A 16,783-nucleotide genomic window follows, 5' to 3' on the forward strand; every position below is an offset into this window, starting at 1 on the left:
CCCTAAAACCCCCGTTTTTTCACCAAAAATCCCCATTTTTTCCTGAAATGACCCAAAATCCCCATTTTTTTCCCAAAATCCCCATTTTTTCCCCCATTTTTTATCTGTTCTCACCTGACCCCTTTTAACCCCATTTTTAACCCTTTAAACTCCATTTCCCCCAAAAATCCCCATTTTCCCCCCTAAAATCCCCATTTTACCCCCTAAAATCCCCATTTTTTCACCAAAAATCCCCATTTTTTCCTAAAAACTCCGTTTTTTTCCCCAAAATCCCAATTTTTTCCCCCAAACTGACCCAATTTTTAACCTGTTCTCACCTCACCCCCTCAACCCCATTTTTAACCCTTTAATTCCCCATCTTACCCCCTACATTCCCCATTTTTTCCCCCAAAATCCCCATTTTTCCCCTCAATGACCCAAAATCCGCGTTTTTCGCCCCAACGCAGTGGTGCTGACGTGGGTGAACTGCGGCAGCGTGCGCTGGGCCACGCGTGTGCAGGACGTGTTCACGGCCGGGAAGCTGCTGGCGCTCGCGCTCATCGTCGGCGCCGGCGCCGCGCTCATCGCCCGCGGTCAGGAAACGGGGCCAAAAACGGGGATTTTGGGAAAAATGGGGAGTTAAAAATGGGGGGAAAAACGGGGGAAATTGGGGAAAAACAGGGTGGGAAATGGGGAAAAAATGGGGAAAAAATGGCGGAATGGTGAAAAGAAAGGGAAAAAGTGAGAAAAAATGGATGAAAATGGGTGAAAAATGGGAAAAATGGGGGAAAAGGGTGAAAAATGGGGGAAAAGTGAGAAAAAATGAGTGAAATGGGGGAAAATGAGAAAAATGGGGGAAATGATAAAAAATGGGGGGAAAATGGGGAAAAAGTGAGAAAAATGGGGGAGAAATGGAGGAAAATGAGAAAAAATGGGGGAAATGGGTGAAAAATGGGAGAAATGATAAAAAATGGGGGGAAATGGGGAAAATTGGGGAAAAAGGTGAAAAATGGGGAAAAAGTGAGAAAAATGGGGGGGAAATGAGGAAAAATGGGAAAAAAGTGAGAAAAATGGGGGAAATGAGAAAAAATGGAGGAAAATGGAGGAAAGTGAGAAAAAATGGAGGAAAACGGGAAAAAATGGGGGAATGGTGAAAAAATGGGGGAAAACTGTGAAAAATGGTGAAAAAATGAGAAAAATGGGGGAAAATGAGAAAAATGGGGGAAATGTGGAAAGTGGGTGAAAAATGGGGGAAAAGGGTCAAAAAATGGGGAAAAAGTGAAAAAATTGGGGGAAATGGAGGAAAAGGGTGGGAAATGGGGAAAATGGGGGAAAATTGGGGAAAAATGGAGAAAATGGGGGAAAATATGAGGGAAATGGGGGAAAATGGGGAAAAATGGAGAAAATTTGGGGAAAAAATGGGGGAAATTGGGAAAAATGGGGAAAGATCAGGAAAAATGGGGAAAGATCAGGAAAAATGGGGAAAATGGGGGAAAATTGGGGGGAAATTGGGAAAAAATGGGGGAAAATGGAGAAAATTTGGGGAAAAATGGGGAAATTGGGGAAAATGGGGAAAAAATGGGGGAAAATGGGGGAAAATGGGGGAAAATGGGAAAAATTAGGGGGAAAATGGGGGGGAAGTGGGGGGGAAATGGGGATTTTGGGAAAAATGGAGAATTGGGGGGGAATGGGGGAAAATGGGGGAAAAATGGGGATTTTGGGGAAAATGGGGAAATTGGGGGGAAAATGGGGGGAAAAACGGGGATTTTGGGAAAAAATGGGGAAATTGGGGGGGAAATGGGGGAATGGGGGGGGAAATGGGGAAAAATTGGGGGAAAAACGGGGATTTTGGGAAAAATGGGGATTTTGGGAAAAATGGGGAAAAAGGGATTGTTGGGGAAATGGGGGGAAAATTGGGGGAAAATGGGGGAAAAGTGAGAAAAATGGGGGAAAAGTGGGGGAAATGGGGAAAAATGGGGAGTGGGGGGAAAATGGGGAAAAAACGGGGATTTTGGGAAAATGGGGAATGGGGGTGGATTGGGGGGGAAATGGGGGAAAAACGGGGATTTTGGGAAAAATGGGATTGGGGGGGAAATGGGGGGGAAATGGGAAAATGGGGTAAAATGGGGATTTTGGGAAAAATGGGATTGGGGGGAAAACGGGGATTTTGGGAAAAATGGGATTGGGGGGAAAACGGGGATTTTGGGAAAAATGGGGAAATTGGGGGGAAATGGGGGAAAAACGGGGATTTTGGGAAAAATGGGGGGAAATGGGGGGAAAATGGGGGGAAAGTGAAAAAATTGGAAAAAAGTGAGAAAAATGGTGAAAAGTGAGAAAAAATGGAGGGAAATTGGGAAAATGGGGAAAATGGGGGAACGGTGAAAAAAAGGGGGAAAATGGTGAAAAAGAAAAAATGGGGAAAAAAGGGGGGAAAACTGTGAAAAAATAGGGGAAAAGTGAGAAAAAATGAGGGAAAATGGGGAAAATGAGGAAAAATAGGAGGAAAACAGGGAAAATGGGGAAAAATGGGGAAATGGTGAAAAAAAGGGGGAAAATGGTGAAAAAGGGTGAAGAAATCGTGAAAAAGTGAGAAAAAATAGGGAAAAAGTGAGGAAAATGTGAGGAAAATGGGGAAATGGGGAAAAAATGGGGGAACAGTGAAAAAACTGGGAGGAAATGGGGAAAAATGGGGGAAATGATAAAAAATGGGGGGAATGGGAGGAAATGGGGAAAATTGGGGAAAAGGGTGAAAAATGGGGAAAAAGTGAAAAAAATGGGGGAAATGGGAAAAATGGGGGAATGGGGAAAAAAAGGGGGAAAACTGTGGAAAATGGTGACAAAGTGAGAAAAAGTGAGGGAAAATGGAGGAAAATGAGAAAAATGGGGGAAAATGAGAAAAATGGGGGAAGTGATAAAAAATGGTGAAAAAGTGAGAAAAAATGAGGGAAAATGGGGAAAAAGTGAGAAAAATGGGGGAAATTGAGAAAAAATGGGGAGAAAATGGTTGAAAATGGGGGAAATGGGGAAAAATGGGGGGGAAATGGAGAAAATTTTGGGAAAAATGGGGGGAAATGGGGAAAATGGGAAAGAATTGGGTAAAAATGGGGGGAAGTGGGAAAAATTGGGAAAATTTGGGGAAAAATGGGGGAAATGTGGGAAAAATTGGGAGAAATGGGGAAAATGTGAAAAATAGGAAAGATTGGAGGAAAGTGAGGAAAAAATGGGGGGAAATTAGGCAAAAATGAGGAAAACTAGGGGAAAATGGGGAAAAATCCGGGATTTTGGGAAAAATGGGGAAAAATGGGGAAAAATCTGAGATTTTACGTAAAAAGTGGGAAAATTTGGTAAAAAATGAGAAAAAAAGGGAAAAAATTGATTTAAAAAGGGAAAAAAATCAGTAAAAATAGTGTAAAAAATGCAATTTTTTCCGGATTTTTGCCAAATTTTCGCCGATTTTTGCCAAATTTTCGCCGATTTTCCCCAAATTTTTCCCCAAATTTGTTCCTGTCGCACCTGTTCAGGTGAGCACGAGTGGCTGCGCCCCTCGCGGGCGTTCCCGGCGGGGCCGGGGCCGGGGGCGGGGCCGCTGTTCCTGGCCTGGAAATGGGGAAAAATGGGGAAAATATGGGAAAATTGGGGAAAATTGGGGGGAAATGGGGAAAAGTGGGGGAAAATGGGGAAAAATCAGGAAAAATGGGGAAAAATCAGCAAATATGGGGAAAGATCAGGAAAAATGGGGAAAGATCAGGAAATATGGGGAAAAATCAGCAAATATGGGGAAAATTGGGGAAAATTGGGGGGAAAATGGGGAAAAATGGGGGAAAATGGAGAAAATTTGGGGAAAAAATGGGGGAAATTGGGAAAAATGGGGGAATTGGGAAAAATAGGGAAAACTTGGGGAAAAATTGGGGCAAATTGGGAAAAATGGGGAAAATTTGGGGAAAATATGGGGAAATGGGAGAAAATGGGGAAATTTTGGTAGAAATTGGGGGGAAATGGGGAAAATGGGAAAAAATGAGGAAAATTGGGGGAAATGTTGGGAAAATTGGGAAAAATTGAGAAAATTTGGGGAAAAATGGGGGAAATTGGGAAAAATGGGGAAAAATGGGGAAAATGGGGGAAAATTGGGGGGAAATTGGGGTGAAATTGGGGAAAATGGGGAAAATGGTGGAAAAATGGGGAAATTCTGTTAAAAATCGGGGGAAAATGGGGAAAATGGGAAAGAATTGGGGAAAAATGGGGGAAAATGGGAAAAATGAGGAAAATTGGGGGAATGTTGGGAAAAATGGGGAAGAAGGGGAAAAAATGGGAAAAATTGTGGGAAAAATGGGAAAAAATGGGACAAATTGGGGAAAAGTGTGGGAGAATGGGAAAAAGTGGGGAAAATTGGTGGAAAATCGGAAAATTTGATAAAAAATGGGAAAAAAGTCAAAAAATTGCATAAAAAAGTGATAGAAAGGGCAAAAAAATTGATAAAAAATGCAAAAAAAATCCGTAAAAAATCCAAATTTTGGCCGATTTTTGCCAAATTTTCGCCGATTTTTGCCAAATTTTTTCCTGATTTCTTCCAAATTTTTTGGGGTCTCACCTGTTCAGGTGAGCACGAGTGGCTGCGCCCCTCGCGGGCGTTCCCGGCGGGGCCGGGGCCGGGGGCGGGGCCGCTGTTCCTGGCCTGGGAATGGGGAAAAATGGGGAAAATATGGGAAAAATGGGAAAATGGGGAAAATGGGGGAAAATTGGGGGGAAATTGGGGAAAAATGGAGAAAATTTGGGGAAAAAATGGGGGAAATTGGGAAAAGTGGGGAAATTTGGGGGGAAATTGGGGGGAAATTGGGGGGAAATTGGGGAAAAATGGGGAAATTCTGTTAAAAATCGGGGGAAAATGGGAAAGAATTGGGTAAAAATGGGGGGAAAATGGGAAAAATGGGGAAAATAGGGAAAAAGTGGGGAAAATTGGGGAAGAAGGGGAAAAAATGGGAAAAAATGTGGGAAAAAATGGGAAAAATGGGAAAAAGTGGGGGAAAATGGGGAAAAGTGAGGAAATTGGTGGAAAATGGGGGAATTCTGTTAAAAATTGGGGGAAAATGGGGAAAAATGGGGAAGAATGGGAAAAAATGGGAAAAATTGTGGGAAAAAATGCAAAAAAAGGGAAAAAGTGGGGGAAAATGGGGAAAAGTGGGGGAAAATGGGGAAAAGTGGGGGAAAATGTGAAAAAGTGGGGAAGAATGGGGAAAATTGGGGAAAATTGGTGGAAAATCTGAGAATTTGATAAAAAATCGAAAAAAAAGTCAAAAATTTGGTAAAAATGTGAGAAAAATGGCAAAAAAATTGATAAAAAATGCGTAAAAAATGCAAATTTTTGCCGATTTTCGCCAAATTTTCGCCGATTTTTGCCAAATTTTCACCGATTTTCCCCAAATTTTTTCCTGTAATTTGTTCCTGTCTCACCTGTTCAGGTGAGCACGAGTGGCTGCGGCCGTCGCGGGCGTTCCCGGCGGGGCCGGGGCCGGGGCTGGGGCCGCTGTTCCTGGCCTGTCTCCAGGGATCCTTCGCCTACGGCGGCTGGAACTTCCTCAACTACGTCACCGAGGAGCTGCGGCAGCCGCGCAGGTGGGGGGAAAATTGGGGAAATTTGGGAAAAACAATGAAAAAATGGGGGGGATTGGGGAAAGAATGGGGGAAATTGGAGGGAAACAGTGAAAAAATGGGGAAAAACGGTGAAAAAATGGAGAAAAATGGTGAAAAAATGAGGGAAAATGAGGAAAAAATGGGAGTAAAATGGGGGGAAACGGGGAAATTGGGGGAAAATGGGGGAAACATGGAGAAAAACGGTGAAAAAATGGAGAAAAACAGTAGAAAAATGGGGGGAAACGGTGAAAAAATGGGGGGGAAATGGTGGAAAACATGGAGGGAAAACGGGGAAAAAATGGGGAAAAACGGTGAAAAAATGGAGAAAAACGGGGAAAAAATGGGGAAAAACGGTGGAAAAATGAGGAAAAACAGTGAAAAATTGGGGGGAAAAAAATGGGGAAAAAATGGGGGAATGGAGAAAAATGGGGGAAAATGGGAGAGAAATGGGGGAAAATGGGGGAAAATGGGGGAAATTGGGGAAAATGGCGGAAATGGGGGGAAATGGGGGAAAATGGGAGTAAAATGGGAGTAAAATGGGGAGAACGGGGGAAATTGGGGGAAAATGGGGAAAATGGGGAGAAAATGGGAGAAATGGGGGAAAATGGGGGAAAATGGGGGAAAAATGGGGGGGAAATGGGGGGGAAATGGGGGGAAACGGGGGAATTGGGGAAAATAGGGGAAAATAGGACAAAAATGGGGGGAAATGGGGGAAAAAATGGGGGAAATGGGGAAAAAATGGGGGAAAATGGGGAAATAATTGGGGGAAATGGGGGAAAATGGGGGAAAAATGGGGTGAAATGAGGGAAATGGGGGGGAAATGAGGGAAATGGGGAAAAAAATGGGGGAAATGGGGAAAAATGGGGGAATGGGGGAAAACATGTGGAAAATGGGGAAAAACGGGAAAAATGGGAGAAAAATGGGAGAAAATGGTAGAAAATGGGGAAAAAACGGGGAAAATGGGGGGAAATGGGGAAAATGGGGGAAAGATGGGGGAAATGGGGGAAAATGGGGGGAAATGGGGGAAAAACGAGGAAAAAATGGGGAACAATGGGTGAAAAATGGGGGGAAATGGGGGGAAAATGGGGAAAAATGGGAGTAAAATGGGGAAAAACAGTGGAAAAATGGGGGAAAACGGTGAAAAAATGGGAGTGAAATGGGAGAAAATGGGGGGAAACGGGGAAAATTGGGGAAAATGGGGGAAATGGTGGAAAAATGGGGGAAATGGGGAAATTGGGGAAAAATGGGGAATAAATGGGATAAAAATGGGGGGAAATGGGGAAAATTGGGGAAAAATGGAGAAAAATGGGGGGAAAAGTGAGAAAAAATGGGGGGAAATGGGGAAAAAAAGGGAAAATGGTGAAAAACTGGGGAAAAACGGTGAAAAAATAGGGGGAAAATGGTGAAAAAATGGGGGAAAGAGAAAAAATGGGAGGACATGTGGATTTTTGGGTGAAAAATGGGGATTTTGTGTGAAGCAGAGAAAAATGGGGGGAAATTGGGAAAAATGGGGGGGGGAAGGGTGAAAAAAGGGAGAAAAAGTGGGAAAAAATGGGTGAAAAAATACAAACATGGGGGAAATGGGGAAAATAAGGGAAAAGGGGGAAAAAATGGTGAAAAAGTGAGAAAGAATGGGGGAAATGGTGAAAAAATGGAGAAAAATGGTGAAAAAGTGAGAAAAACAGGGGAAATGGGGAAAAAAGGGGGGAAATGGGGATTTTGGGGAAAAAAATGGGGATTTTTGTCTCACCTGTCCCACCTGAGGCCGTTTTCGGTTGGGTTTTGGGTGGATTTTCGGGTTTTTTTGTGTTTTTGTCCCACCTGAACCAGTTTTGGAGATTTTCTGGAGTAGATTTTGGGCTGAATTTTGTCATTTTTGGGTGTTTTTGTCTCACCTGTCCCACCTGAGCCACTTTTGGGTGGATTTCTTGGAGTTTTTTTGAGTTTTTGGCTCACCTGAGGCCATTTTCGGTTGGTTTTGGGTGGTTTTGAGGTGTATTTTTGAATTTTTGGGGTTTTTTGTCTCACCTGTCCTACCTGAGGCCATTTTGGGGTAGATTTTGGGTTGATTTTTGGTATTTTTGGGGTTTTCCACTCACATGAGCAAGTTCTGGGGTGGTTTTGGGTGGTTTTGAGTGGTTTTGAGGTGAATTTTTGAATTTTTGGTTATTTTGTCCCACCTGGAGCAGTTTTGGAGATTTTTTGAGGTAGATTTTGGGCAGAATTTTGTCATTTTTGGGTTTTTGCCTCACCTGAGGCCATTTTCGGTTGGTTTTGGGGTGGATTTTCGGGGTTTTTTGTGTTTTTGTCCCACCTGAACCAGTTTTTGAGATTTTCTGGAGCAGATTTTGGGCTGAATTTTGTCATTTTTGGGTTTTTCGGGCAGGAACCTCCCCCTGGCCATCGGCATCTCCATCCCCCTCGTCACCTTCCTGTACGTGGCGGCCAACGTGGCGTACCTGGCGGCGCTGAGCCCCCGCGAGATCCTGCAGAGCCCCGCCGTGGCCGTGGTGGGCAAAAATGGGGCAAAAAGGGGTGAAAATGGGAAAAAACAAAAAAAATGGGGAAAAACAAAAAAAAAATGGTGAAAATCGGACGAAAAATGGGGATTTTAGAGCGGAAAATGGGGATTTTGGGGGGTAAAAATCGGGATTTGGGGGGTAAAAATTTGGGTGGGAAATGGGGAAAAATGGGAAAAAAAAAAGTTGAAAATGGGGGGGAAAATGGGGGAAAATGAGAAAAAATGGGGAAAACAAAAAAAAATGGTGAAAATCAGGTGAAAAATGAGGAAAAAATGGGGAAATATGGGTGGAAAATGGGAAAAAAGGAAAAAAAAAGTGCAAAAAAGGGTAAAAATCAGGTGAAAAATGGGGGGAAAAAAGGTGAAATTTGCGTGAAAAATGGGGGGAAAATGGGGAAACCCAAAAAAATCATGGTGAAAAATGGGAAAAAAACAGGGAAAAACTAAAAAAAGGCAAAAACAAAAAAAAGGTGAAAATTGGGTGAAAAAAGGGGAAAAATTGGGAAAAAAACAAAAAAAAAGGTGAAAAATGGGGGGGGAAGTGAAATCGGGGGGAAAATGGGGAAAAAATGGGGAAATTTGGGTGAAAAATTGAGGAATTTGGGTGAAAAATGTGGATTTTTGGGGGGGGAGAAATGTGGGAAATTTGGGAAAAATTTGGGGGGAAATTTCTGAAATCGGGAAAAATCCAAAAAGGAAAAACGGGAAAATTTTGGGTAAAAAATGGAAATTTTGGGGGGGAAAATGCGGAATTTTTGGGGAAAAATTGGGAATTTGTGGGGAAAATTGGGAAATTTTGGAATTTTTGGAATTTTTTGTGGATTTTTTGGGAATTTTGGTGTTTTTTTCCCCCGCAGACTTTTGGGGAGAGGGTTTTGGGTCCCCTGGCCTGGGTGATGCCTCTGGCCGTGGCTCTCTCCACCTTCGGCGGCGTCAACGGCTCCCTCTTCACCTGCTCCAGGTCAGGAATTCCCAAAATTCCCAAAATTCCCAAAAATTCCCAAAATCCCAAAAATTCCGGGAATTTCCCCCAATTTTTCCTGATTTTTCCCCATTTTTTTACCATTTTTGCCCCAAATTTCTCCATTTTTACCCCAAATTTCCCCTTCCCAACCCCCTCTTCACCTGCTCCAGGTGAGAAATTCCCAAAATTCCCAAAAATTCCCAAAATCCCAAAAAATTCCAGTAATTTCCCCCAATTTTCCCCAAAATTTTCCTGATTTTTCCAATTTTTCCCAGGGTTTTTTTTTCATTTTTTTTATCCTTTTTTTTACCATTTTTACCCCAAAATTCTCCATTTTTACCCCTCTCCCCCTGCTCCAGGTGAGAAATTCCCAAAATTCCCAAAATTTCTTGGAATTTTTCTTCTTTTTCCTAAATTTCTCCTCTTTTTCTGCAAATTTCCGTTTCCACCATTTTTCTTCATTTCCCCATCAAATTTCTCCATTTTCACCTCGAAATTCCCCAAAATTCCCCAATTTTCTTTCCAAATCTCCCCAAAATTTTCATTTCCTACCCAGAATTCCCAATTTTCCCCAAATCTCCCCGAAACTCCCCAAATCCCCCCAAAATCCCCATTTTCCTTCCCATATCTCCCCAAAATCAAAAAAATTCCCCTTTTTCCCCAAAATCCCCCAAATTTCTCTTTTTTCCCCCAAAATCAGAAAACATTCTGATTTTTCCCTCAAAATCCTCCAAAATTTCCAATTTTCTCCCAAAATTCTCATTTTTTTGGCAAAAATCCCCTAAAATTCCAGGTTTTCCCCCTCAAAATCCCCAAAATTTCTTATTTTCCTCCAAAATCCCCCAAGATTTACAATTTTCTCCCGAAAATCACCAAATTTACAGTTTTCTCCCCAAAATCCCCCAAATTCCCCATTTTTTCCTCAAAATTAACAATTTTCTCCTGAAGTTTTCAATTTGTCCCCAAAATCCCACTTTTTTCCCACTTCAGAACCTCCAAAATTTCTGATTTTCCCCCAAAATCCTCATTTCCTCCAAAACTACCCAAAATTTCCATTTTTTTCCCAAAAGTTTCCCTTTTTCCCTCAAAATCCCCATTTTCCCCCACAAAATTCCCATTTTTTTCCCCAAAAATCCCCATTTTCCGCTTCCCAAACCCCCCAAATTTCCCATTTTTTTCCCAAAATCCCCATTTCCCCCCAAAATGTCCCTTTTCCCCCCAAAATCCCCATTTCCCCCCCAAACCCCCCATTTCCCCCCATTTTTTCCCATTTCCCCTCATTTTCCCCTCATTTCCATCCCCATTCTGATGACATCACATCCCCACCGATGACATCACCGCCCCGTCCCGATGACATCACTGCCCTGTTGATGACATCACCGCCCCGTTCCGATGACGTCACCGCCCGTTCCGATGACATCACCGCCCCGCCTGCAATGACATCACCTCCCCGCCGATGACGTCACCGCCCCCGTTCCGATGACGTCACCGCTCCATTCCGATGACGTCACTGCACCGTTCCGATGACATCACTGCACCATTCCGATGACATCACCACCCCCATTCGGATGACATCACCTCCCCGCCGATGACATCACCGCCCTATCGCAATGACGTCACCGCCCCATCCCGATGACGTCATCACCCCGTTCCGACGACATCACCGCCCCATTCCGATGACATCACCGCCCCATCCTGATGACGTCACTGCCCAATTCCGATGACATCACCGCCCAATTCCGATGACATCACCGCCCCGTTCCTATGACGTCGCCGCCCCATCGCGATGACGCCACGGCCCCGCTCCGCCCACAATGACGTTATGGCCCCGCCCACGATGACATCACCTCCCCGCCGATGACATCACCTCCCCACCGATGACATCACCGCCCCGTTCCGATGACATCACCGCTCCGTCCTGATGACATCACCGCCCTGTCCCGATGACGTCACCGCCCCGTTCCAATGACATCACCTCCCCACCGATGACATCACCTCCCCGCCGATGACATCACCGGCCCATTGACAATGACATCACCGCCCCATGGGATGACATCACCTCCCCATTCCGATGACGTCACCGCCCCGACGACATCACCTCCCCATTCCGATGATGTCACCACCCTGTTCCGATGACATCACGGCCCTGCCCCCATCGCGATGACGTCACCACCCCGTTCCGATGACATCACGGCCCCGCCCCCTGTCGATGCCGTCCCGGTGACGTCCCCAGGCTGTTCTACGCGGGGGCGCGGGAGGGGCAGCTGCCGGCGCTGCTGGCCATGATCCACGTGCGGCGCCACACGCCCGTCCCCGCGCTGCTGCTCACCGTGAGACGGGGGGGAAATGGGGGGAAAAACGGGGATTTTGGGAAAAAAAATATAAAAAATGGGGAAAAATGAAAAAAAAATGGGGAAAATCGGGCGAAAAACGGGTTAAAAACGGGCAAAGAATGAGTCAGGAAAGGGTTAAAAGTGGGTGAGGAAAGGGTTAAAATTGGGTGAAAATTGGGTTAGAAAGGGGTAAGAAATGGGTTAAAATTACGTTAGGAAAGGGTTAAAAATCGAGCAAAAATTGGGTTAAAAACGGGCAAATTCGGGAATTTTGGGGATAAATTCGGGGATAAATTTGGGAAATTTGGGGATAAATCTGGGATAAATTTAGGGATAAATCTGGGGTTAAGTTTGGGGATAAATTTGGGGTTTATTTTGGGAAATTTGGGGATAAAATCAGGAAATGTGGGAAATTTGGGGAATTTGGGGATAAAATCAGGAAATTCGGGGATAAGTTCTGGAATTTTGGGGCAAAATTTGAGAAATTTGGGGATAAATCATGGAATAAATTTAGGGATAAATTTGTCATTAAGTTTCAGAAATTTGGGGATAAAATCAGGAAATTTGAGTACAAATGTGGGGATAAATCTGGGGAGAAATTTTGGGATAAATTTGGGAATAAATTGGGAAAACTTGGGGATAAATTTGGGAAATTTGGGGATAAATCTGGGAACAAATTTAGGGATAAATTTGGGTTAAAATCGGGAAATTTGGGGATAAAATCGGGAAATTTGGGGACAAATTTGGGGACAAATTTGGGGATAAATTTAGGAATAATGGCCTGAGCCCCTCTATCCCCCTTTAGTGCGTGTCGACGCTGCTGATGCTGGTGACGGGCGACATCGACACGCTGATTAATTACGTGGGGTTCGTTAATTACCTGTGGTACGGCGTCACCGTGGCCGGGCTGCTGCTGCTGCGCCGCCGGGAGCCGCGGCTGCCCCGCCCCATCAAGGTCAGACACGCCCCTTTTTTGCACGAAACCACGCCCCTTTAGGGGTTAAACCACGCCCCTTTATTGTGTAAGCCACGCCCACTTACGGGCTGAAACTCCGCCCCTTTAAGGGTTAAGCCACGCCCACTTATGGGCTGAAACCCCGCCCCTTTAAGGGTTAAACCACGCCCACTTATGGGCTGAAACCCCGCCCCTTTAAGGGTTAAACCACGCCCACTTATGGGCTGAAACTCCGCCCCTTTATTGCTTAAGCCACACCCACTTTTATGCAGATTTAAAATTCCTTTCCTGCACTAAGCTCCGCCCCCTTCAGGATTCCCACGCTCCCCATTCATAAAAAATCTGTTACTATGATTGCCCCCAGAGAATTCCCACACTCCCCATTCATAAAAAAATATTACTATCAATGTCCTTAAGACAATTCCCACGCTCCCCATTCACAAAAACCATAACTAGGATCACCCCCAGCAGGTTCCCACGCTCCCCATTCATAAAAAATGACACTATGAGCACCCCCATAGAATTCCCATATCCCCCATTCATAAAAAAATCATTACTCTGAGCGCCCCCAGTGGGTTCCCATGCTCCCCATTCATAAGAAACGTTACTACGATCTCCCCCAGAGAATTCCCACAGGGTCCATTCATAAAAAAATATTACTATCAATGTCCCCAAGGAATTCCCACGCTCCCCATTCATAACAACCATAACGGGGATCACCCCCAGTGGATTCCCACGCCCTCCATTCATAAAAAGAGCTACTACGATCGCCCCCAGAGCAGTCCCACACTCCCCATTCATAAAAAATAATACTATCAATGTCCCCAAGGAATTCCCACACTCCCCATTCATAAAAAACGATTACTATGACCACCCTCAAAGAATTCCCACGCCCTCCATTCATAAAAAACGGTTACAATGGGCGCCCAGTGGGTTCCCACACTTCCCATTCATAAAAAAATATTACTATCAATGTCCCCAGAGAATTCCCACACGGTCCATTCATAAAAAACTGTTACAATGAGCACCCCCAGTGGATTCCCACACCTCCAATTCATAAAAAAATATTACTATCAATGTCCCTGTAGAATTCCCACGCTCCCCATTCATAAAAATGTTACTATGATCACCCTCAGAGAATTCCCACATGGTCCATTCATAAAAAATATTACTATCAATGTCCTTAAGAGAATTCCCACGCTCCCCATTCATAAAAACCGTTACTAAGATCACCCCTAGAGAATTCCCATGCCCTCCATTCATAAAAATCATCACTATGAGCATCCCCTATAGAATTCCCACGCTGTCCATTCATAAAAAACCATTACTACAATCGCCCCCAGCGTGTTCCCACACCCCCCATTCATAAAAAATGTTACTATGAGCACCCCCATAGAATTCCCATATCCCCCATTCATAAAAAAATCATTACTCTGAGCACCCCCTGAGAATTCCCACGCTCCCCATTCATAAAAACTGTTACATTCAATACCCCCAGAGCATTCCCACGCTCCCCATTCTTAAAAAAATGTTACTACAATCACCCCTATAGAATTCCCACGCTCCCCATTCATAAAAACTGTTACATTCAATACCCCCAGAGAATTCCCACACGGTCCATTCATAAAAAAATATTACTATCAATGTCCCCAAGGAATTCCCACGCTCCCCATTCATAAAAAAATGTTACTACTAGTGCCCCCAGTGGGTTCCCACGCTCACCATTCATAAAAAATGTTACTACAATCTCCCTCAGAGAATTCCCACACTCCCCATTCATAAAAACCGTTACTATCATCACCCCCAGAGGGTTCCCACACTCCCCATTCATAAAAACCATTACTACAATCACCCCCAGAGAATTCCCGCACTTTCCATTCATAAAAAACTGTTACTACGATCACCCTCAGAGAATTCCCACGTTTTCCATTCATAAAAAACACTACTACGATCACCCCCAGAGAATTCCCACACTCCCCATTCATAAAAACCATTACTACGATTGCCCCCAGAGAATTCCCACACTGTCCATTCATAAAAAACCATTACTACGATTGCCCCCAGCAGGTTCCCATGCTCCCCATTCATAAAAAACGTTACTACGATCACCCCCAGAGAATTCCCACACCTCCCATTCATAAAAAAAATATTACTATTAATGTCCCCTAGAGAATTCCCACGCTTTCCATTCATAAAAAATGATACTATGAGCACCCCCAGAGAATTCCCACGCCTCCCATTCATAAAAAAAATATTACTGTTAATGTCCCCTAGAGAATTCCCACGCTCCCCATTCATAAAAACTGTTACAATCAATGCCCTCAGTGGGTTCCCACGCTCCCCATTCATAAAAACCGTTACTATCATCGCCCCCAGAGAATTCCCACGCTTTCCATTCATAAAAAAGCATTACTATGAGTGTCCCCAGTTTGTTCCCACACAGTCCATTCATAAAAAAATATTACTATCAATTCCATGTAGAATTCCCACGCTCCCCATTCATAAAAATGTTACTACGATCGCCCCTAGAGAATTCCCATGCTCCCCATTCACAAAAAACATTACTACGAGTGCCCCCATGGAATTCCCACACCTTCCATTCATAAAAAACTGTTACTATCATCATCCCCAGAGAATTCCCACACCTTCCATTCATAAAAATCATAACTACGATCGCCCCCAGAGAATTCCCACGCTGTCCATTCACAAAAAAGAGTTACAATAATCTCCCCCTAGAGAATTCCCACGCCGCCCATTGACCCAACCCCCCCTCGGGGCCGCCCCTCCCCCCGCAGGTGCCGCTGCTGTGCCCCGCCCTGTACCTGCTTTTTTGGGGGGCTCTGCTGCTGTTCTCGCTGTGGACGGAGCCGTTGGTCTGCGGCATCGGTTTGGCCGTCACCGCCACCGGGGCTCCCGTTTATCTGCTCTGCCTGCGGGGGGGACCCCGGCCCCCCGCCCTGCGCCGCGCCCTGGGTGAGATTGGGGGGGGGTTGGGGGGATTGATTTGGATTTATGGGGGTTTTGGGGGGGTTGGATGGGATTTCAAGGGGGTTTCAGGGGATTTGGGGGGGTTTGGGGGGGTTTGAAGGGGATTTGGGGGGATTTGGGGAGGTTAAATGGGAATTTGAGGGAGTTTGAGGGGGATTGATGGGGATTGATGGGGATTGATGGGGATTTGGGGGGTTTTGAGGGGATTTCAAGGGATTTTGGGGGGCTTTGAGAGGGATTGATGTAGATTGATGGGGATTGATGGGGGTTTGGGGGGTTTATGGGGGTTTGGGGGGGATTTGAGGGGAATTTGAAGGGGATTTGGGGGGGATTGATGGGGATTTGGGGGGCTTTGAAGGGATTTTGGGGGGGTTTGGAGGGGAGTGATGGAGGTTTGGGGGTATTTAGAAGGGATTTTAGGGGAATTTGGGGAGATTTGGGGGGTTTGTGTGGGTTTCTGGGACTTTGAGGGGAATTTGGGGGATTTAATGTGGATTTGGAGGGGGTTTGGGGGGGATTGATGGAGGTTTGAGGGGTTTTGAAGGGGATTTATGGGAATTTGGAGAGATTTGGGGGATTGAAGGGGATTGGGGGGATTTATGGGGATTTGGGGGCATTTGGAAGGGATTTTAGGGGAATTTAGGGGAATTTGGGGAGATTTGGGGTGATTGAAGGGGTTTATGGGGAATTGGGGGGAATTTATGGGGATTTGGGGTGGTTTGGGGGGATTTATGCAGCTTTTGGGGTATTTGGTGGGATTTGAAGGGATTTTAGGGGAATTTGGGGGGATTTGGGGGGATTTCGGGGGGGAATTGGGGGGTTTGGAAGGGATTTGGGGGGTTTTGAGGCAGATTTGGGGGGATTTGATGGGAATTTGGGGCGATTTGGGGGATTTGAGGGGATTTGGGGGAAATTTGGGTCAGTTTGGGGGGTTTTGGAGGGGATTTTAGGGGAATTTGGGATTATTTGAGGAGTTTGATGGGATTTTGGCGGTTTTGGGGAGATTTTCGGGGAATTTGGGGAGATTTGGGGAGAATTTTGGGAATTTTGGGCAGATTTGGGAACATTTTACAGTATTTGGGATTTGATGAATTTTGGGGCTGTTAAAGCAAATTTTGGGACAAATTTGGGCAAAATTCTAATCAGATTTCCACATTTCTGACGGAATTTTTTGGAATTCCCCAAAATTCCCCATTTTTGCTGTTTGTGCGACTGAATTTCCCCCCAAAATTTTAATTTTTGGGTATTTTTCCCCATTTTCCAGCCCGCCTGACGCTGTTCGGGCAGCGCCTCCTGCTGGTGGTGTACCCGGGGGGGGGAGGGGCTCCCGAGCGCCCCTCCCCCACCCCCGAGCCCCTCAAACGCCCCTCCCCCACATAAACCACGCCCCCTTTCCTTTAACCACGCCTCCGTTC

The 16,783-nt window shown here is 45.1% G+C and overlaps 1 protein-coding gene across 1 annotated transcript in view; it reads left to right on the forward strand.

Annotated features, from left to right (window-relative positions):
* Window positions 1-16,783, forward strand: part of LOC121468794 (large neutral amino acids transporter small subunit 2-like) — a 28,346-nt gene extending 11,563 nt beyond the window's left edge. Inside the window, exons 4-11 of the mRNA XM_072921370.1 lie at window positions 447-572; window positions 5,436-5,589; window positions 7,994-8,117; window positions 8,986-9,089; window positions 11,326-11,422; window positions 12,231-12,380; window positions 15,176-15,353; window positions 16,633-16,783. Coding sequence (XP_072777471.1) covers window positions 447-572; window positions 5,436-5,589; window positions 7,994-8,117; window positions 8,986-9,089; window positions 11,326-11,422; window positions 12,231-12,380; window positions 15,176-15,353; window positions 16,633-16,748 — 1,049 coding nt within the window. The 3' untranslated portion in view covers window positions 16,749-16,783. The remainder of the gene's footprint in view (window positions 1-446; window positions 573-5,435; window positions 5,590-7,993; window positions 8,118-8,985; window positions 9,090-11,325; window positions 11,423-12,230; window positions 12,381-15,175; window positions 15,354-16,632) is intronic.

The sequence above is a fragment of the Taeniopygia guttata genome, chromosome 36 (genome assembly GCF_048771995.1).
Source record: "Taeniopygia guttata chromosome 36, bTaeGut7.mat, whole genome shotgun sequence".
In the NCBI taxonomy this organism is placed as follows: Eukaryota; Metazoa; Chordata; class Aves; order Passeriformes; family Estrildidae; genus Taeniopygia; species Taeniopygia guttata.